This window comes from Hyla sarda, chromosome 2 (assembly GCF_029499605.1).
Source record: "Hyla sarda isolate aHylSar1 chromosome 2, aHylSar1.hap1, whole genome shotgun sequence".
Taxonomy (NCBI): Eukaryota; Metazoa; Chordata; class Amphibia; order Anura; family Hylidae; genus Hyla; species Hyla sarda.
In genome coordinates, this window is record NC_079190.1 from 400,358 (window position 1) to 406,295 (window position 5,938).

Below are 5,938 nucleotides of genomic sequence, written 5' to 3' on the forward strand. Positions count from 1 at the left end.
TGTAAGCTGTTCGGGATGCCGCGATTTCGCTGCAGCTATCCCGAACAGCTCCCTGAGCTAACCGGCATGCCTTCACTTTCACTTTAGACGCGGCGTTCAACTTTGAATGCCACGCCTAAAGGGTTAATAGCGCGCGGCACCGCGATCAATGCTGCGCGCTATTAGCCACGGGTCCCAGCCGTTGTTAGAGGCCGGACCCGACCCGCTATGATATACGTTATAGATCGCGAGCGGACTCATGACGTACCGGTACGTCATGTGTCCTTAAGGAGTTAAAGGCCTAGGTGAATCGTTTGTCAGTGAGGGGTTCTGAGGCCCCTTCATTTCCTTTCCCATCTCAGTCCAAGCCCCTGCCTGCTAGGGAACAATTACGTTGACATCTGGTTAATGGTGTCTGTTGACCAACACACGAACCACAAGAAGGGCAGGTGCAGGGCCGTATGACATAAAGCTTAAGGTCACTAAGACCACCAACAATTAGCCACAGGCTTTTTCTCTACTCGCCTGTGTCATGGGGCAAAAGCATCCAGACCACTACTCTAACTTGTTCGTCTACCTGGATGTCATTTATAGCATCTATATGTCCCATGATGGTGCCTCTTGGTGGCGCTATGACCCCTTCACCCTTGTTAGGATGTTATCCTTCTTATATACACCTCATCTCTAACTTTACATCTCTAACTATTTTTCTGACAAGTTGCGCTTGGCTTAGGACTACTCGGGGGTTTTGAGTGCTAAGGTCATGGAGGAGGTTGCCCCTGGTAGGCTTGCAGGCCCCTTCCATTCTATTTCCAAATTTCCAAGTTTCTCCCTTGGGTGTTGTCCCTAAAAAGGGAGAGATTTTATCATCTCTCACCATAAAGGGGACATAGTCAACAATCGCATTCTGGAGAACTCCTCCACCTCTTACGTGTCTTTTGAAAGGGATGTTTAATTTTTCTGGGACTCTGGCCCCAGGTCCCTTATGTCAAAGTCAGATGATATTGCGGGGGTCTACTCCTTCCCCCTGTGAAGTGATCGGTGGTGAGGGGGGCAAGCCTAAAGGCTTGAAAATGGTTTGGAGAGCAAACCGAAACGTTACCTCACATTGTGTGAATAAAGCACCTTTTTCTGCACCTTGTTTGGAGTTGCTGCGGCCTTTTTTGGTTATATATATATATATATATATATATATATATATATATATATATATAATGCACCCAAAACCATATGCAAAAATAGTCCCCCAAAAACGTCAACAAGTCCAGCAAAAAAAGAGTCCTCACACAATTGCATCAGTGAAAAAAACTAAAAAAGTTATGTCTCACAGAATACGACGTCTGATTGTGTGGTGCATGGAGCTAACTTCACTCCTTGCCGGATGACTGGCGGTGCTGGATGGGGGCTCATGACATCACGGCCACACACCCTCAATGCAAGTCTATGGGAGGGAGCGTTACAGCGAGGTGCTGTTTGAGGTTCTGCAGCGGAGATCGTGGGGGTCCTGGGGTGCTGCAGTGATGTCAGACAGGCCAAGAGATGTCAGACAGGCCAAGTCAAACCCAAGAGATGTCAGAAAGGCCAAGTCAAAGCCAAGAGATGTCAGACAGGCCAAGTCAAAGCCAAGAGATGTTAGACAGGCCAAGTCAAAACCAGGAGATGTCCGACAGGCCAAGTAAATACCAAGAGATGTCAGACAGGCCAAGTGAAAGCCAAGAGATGTCAGACAGGCAAAGTCAAAGCCAAACTATGTCAGACAGGCCAAGTGAAAGCCAAGAGATGTCAGACTGGCCAAGTGAAAGCCAAACTATGTCAGACAGGCCAAGTGAAAGCCAAGAGATGTCAGACAGGCCAAGTGAAAGCCAAGAGATGTCAGACTGGCCAAGTGAAAGCCAAGAGATGTCAGACAGGCCAAGTGAAAGCCAAACTATGTCAGACAGGCCAAGCGAAAGCCAAGAGATGTCAGACAGGCCAAGTCAAAACCAAGATACAGTACAGAATCAGAAAGCAAGACAATAGTTAGGTCTTCATAAATGTGTCCATGAATCTCTCATTGTTTCATTTCTCATTTCATTTCCAAAATCTTTTAAGGTTGACGTAAAGAAGAAGCTTTGAAATGGTTAAGGTTTTTCTCAAGGCCTGGACAGCGTCACAGCTAAGAATCTTATTATGTTCCCAAGAAAGACACAAGAAGCCTCAGAGACTCAATTACTACTGCAATTAATTGTGCAGAAATATCCAAACTCTTTTCTCCAAAGTCTGAATTTCTCTTGGGATGACAACACAACCGTATAACTACCCCCAACTTCTCCAGAACACAGAACCCACCATCCATGTCTGTAAGAGAATGTCTGCCAGCCCAGGTAAGTAGGGAGGTCCAGGGGAAGAACATCACTGAAATTAGAGATGGTCTCATAGCTGATATTAAATAGAAGTGCAGAATAGAAATATAGAACAGAATGGTGTAAAGATGAGGTCACGTGTCTAAGCAATAAACAACTCCAGTAAATCTCTGTGGTGTACATACACATTATGGAGGGGGAGGTATATATCATGGAGGTGTATATAGATGGTCTCAGGTTTTCGCTAAAGGGTGTACACTGGAAACATGTCAATCTTTCTTTCTGACTGCATGGTTTTACCTTTTGTATGTATCCTGCATTTTATCTGCAATAAGGAAGAGTGCCAGCATGGTTACAGTTTTCTCACCTGTTGCCAGAGAAGACCTGTGCACCCCGCCCTGAGTGAGCTGACATGCATCTCTTACATTATATTCTAATATTTGTTATATGGATTTTTTTCTATTAGATTCATTGTAGGCATCGGGGCCTCGTGTACATGTGAAGATCTCAGATGATGTCAGAATGTCAGTAATTACCATCACGACGATGAATCTCAGCCTCCCATCTCCTTTCTTCTTGGCTGGGATCCCCGGACTAGAATATCTCCATGCTTGGATTTCTTTGCCCGTCTTTTTCATGTACTTAGTTGCTTTGTTGGGAAATGTTTGTGTTCTGTTTATCATTAAAAACGAGCCAAGTCTCCACCAACCCATGTATCTTTTAGTCTTTATGTTATTGTCTGCCGATCTCGTCAAGTCTAATTCCACCGTCCCCAAAATGCTTCTTATCTTCTGGTTCAACAATCGGGAGATCATCTTTGAGGGTTGTCTGATCCAGATGTTTTTTGTCCATTCTTTTTCTGTCATGAGTTCCTCTGTGCTCTTGGCCATGGCCTTTGATCGCTATGTGGCGGTGTGTCACCCGTTGAGGTACGTCACCATCCTCAGCACCCCGGTCATCACAAAGATTGGCATATTAGTGGCCATGAGAGGAATTCTCTTGATATTCCCACACCCATTTTTGGTCAAGAGGCTGCCATTTTGTGGTAGCCACCTTATTGCACAGACCTATTGTGAACACATGGCAGTAGCCAAGCTTTCCTGTGGTGACATCAGGGTTAATAGTATCTATGGGTTATTTGTCGCTCTCTCTGTGGTGGGAGTAGATATTGTGTTTATTGCAGCGTCTTACACTTTGATAGTGAAGGCCGTCCTGAGGCTTCCATCTCACAAGGCTCGGCGTAAAGTTTGGAACACTTGTGTCACTCACATCTGTGTCATTCTTGTGGCTTACATCCCAGCGCTCTTCTCATTTGTGTCTCAGAGGTTTGGGGGGCACAAGGCGTCACCCACCAAAATCCTTCTGTCCAATCTCTACCTGATCTTTGCTCCTATGTTAAATCCGATCATTTATGGAATCAACACAAAAGAGATTCAGAAGAACGTGGTGAAAATCTTACATTCTCAGAAGTCACGGAACCTGTAATATGAAGAAACAGTATTGACCCTGATGTATATCACAGTCTATGGGTATCACAGACCTACAGGAGATGGAGAACACAAGACATCGGACCACTCAGTCCAGCCAATGTCTTAGAGCGTTGGCTCAAGGGCTGATTATGGGATCATACATGTGTATTTGTATAATCTAAGGCATGGGTGAGGGTTCATTCAGACTGTGTCATTGTTTTGTGTATTCCAGTTTTATTGGGGGTCTGTCTTCCTGGGTTATATTCCTTTGTAGCAGCTGGATGAGATAAGGGTCCAGGAAGAGAGATGCCCCCCCCCCCCCCACCTGGTGGGATCAGAGGGGAGGGGGGGAGGGATGGAGTTTTCCCTCCTATAAAAGAAGACTTATAAGACTGAGATGGTACACAAAAAAAATTTTGGTTCAAAAAACCTGTGGCATAAGCTGACAAGATCCTAAGAACAGCTGTAGACTCACTCACAAGGACTGCTATACCATTATGCCGTAAGGACTTCATTTTTGTTTTCTGAACTTGCTTTGCTAAACCCTTTATATGAATTCAGGTAGAAGAAACAGGCCTGGTCGCACATCTACAATTTTGTATAATGATCTAATTGCTTCTCAGCATAATATCAAAAACTAACAGGTTGTTAGTATACATTTTTGCTCAAAAAGTACCAAGCCCACTCGCCACGTCAAGGCCACCTATTTAGAGTGGGTCCCTAACATCCCTAGCATAAAATGGCGTAGCACGGGGAGGGGAACGACCCACTGGCCGAGCGGCCCCAACGCCACTCAAACCAGTCTATGGGCCACACCCCCCCACAGACACGGCACCACGGCGGCAACGGACGCCGCACAGCACCACACCAGTGTGAACAAGGTGTAATAGCTTACTTACCATACTCTCCCAGTCAGACTGGGAGGCTGCTAGGAAAGAAATGGCCCTTTTGTAGCTAACTACTACTTATATAGGGTTGGGCTGAGGGGGTGGGGAAGAGTGCAGACACATGTTAAAAAAAAAAAAAAAAAGGAGGGGATAGAAAACACAATGTGAATTCAGACAGAAGACAGACATGGTCGCACATCTACAATCTTGTATTTTTTATTTTTATTTTATTTATATGGCGCCTACAGATTCTGCAGCGTTTACAATTATGGGGTACAAACAAAGACAAGTATCAGACATAACATTACACAATAACTATTCAAACAAGAGGTGTGGGGATATATTGAGGATATGTTGGGGATATGTTGGGAGGATATGTTGGGGATATGTTGGAGGATATGTTGGGGATATGTTGGGGATATGTTGAGGATATGTTGGGGATATGTTGGGGATATGTTGGAGATATGTTGAGGATATGTTGGGGATATGTTGGGGATATGTTGGAGATATGTTGAGGATATGTTGAGGATATGTTGGGGGATATGGTGGGGATATGTTGGAGATATGTTGGGGATATATTGAGGATATGTTGGGGATATGTTGGGGGATATGGTGGGGATATGTTGGGGATATGTTGGGGATATGTTGGGGGATATGTGTCACGATGCCGGCTGGCGGGTAGTGGATCCTCTGTGCCAGAGAGGGATTGGCGTGGACCGTGCTAGTGGATCGGTTCTAAGTCACTACTGGTTTTCACCAGAGCCCGCCGCAAAGCGGGATGGTCTTGCTGCGGCGGTAGTGACCAGGTCGTATCCACTAGCAACGGCTCAACCTCTCTGGCTGCTGAAGATAGGCGCGGTACAAGGGAGTAGACAGAAGCAAGGTTGGACGTAGCAGAAGGTCGGGGCAGGCAGCAAGGATCGTAGTCAGGGGCAACGGCAGGAGGTCTGGAACACAGGCTAGGAACATACAAGGAACGCTTTCACTGGCACAATGGCAACAAGATCCGGCAGGGAAGTGCAGGGGAAGTGAGGTGATATAGGGAAGTGCACAGGTGAAGACACTAATTGGAATCACTGCGCCAATCAGCGGCGCAGTGGCCCTTTAAATCGCAAAGACCCGGCGCGCGCGCGCCCTAGGGAGCGGGGCCGCGCGCGCCGGGACAGGACCGAGGGAGAGCGAGTCAGGTACGGGAGCCGGGGTGCGCATCGCGAGCGGGCGCTACCCGCATCGCGAATCGCATCCCGGCTGGAAGCAGAAT

General features: G+C 46.6%; 1 protein-coding gene across 1 annotated transcript; it reads left to right on the forward strand.

The window, feature by feature from the left end:
- The first annotated feature begins 2,843 nt into the window (after positions 1–2,843).
- On the forward strand, positions 2,844–3,806 carry LOC130358132 (olfactory receptor 52P1-like). The gene has a single exon (XM_056560961.1). It carries the CDS (start codon positions 2,844–2,846, stop codon positions 3,804–3,806), a length of 963 nt encoding a protein of 320 aa, XP_056416936.1.
- The last annotated feature ends 2,132 nt before the right edge of the window (positions 3,807–5,938 follow it).

Coding starts and splice junctions, on each gene's coding strand:
- LOC130358132 (XM_056560961.1), top strand. CDS start 2,844: ATGTCAGTAATTACCATCACGACGATGAATCTCAGCCTCCCATCTCCT.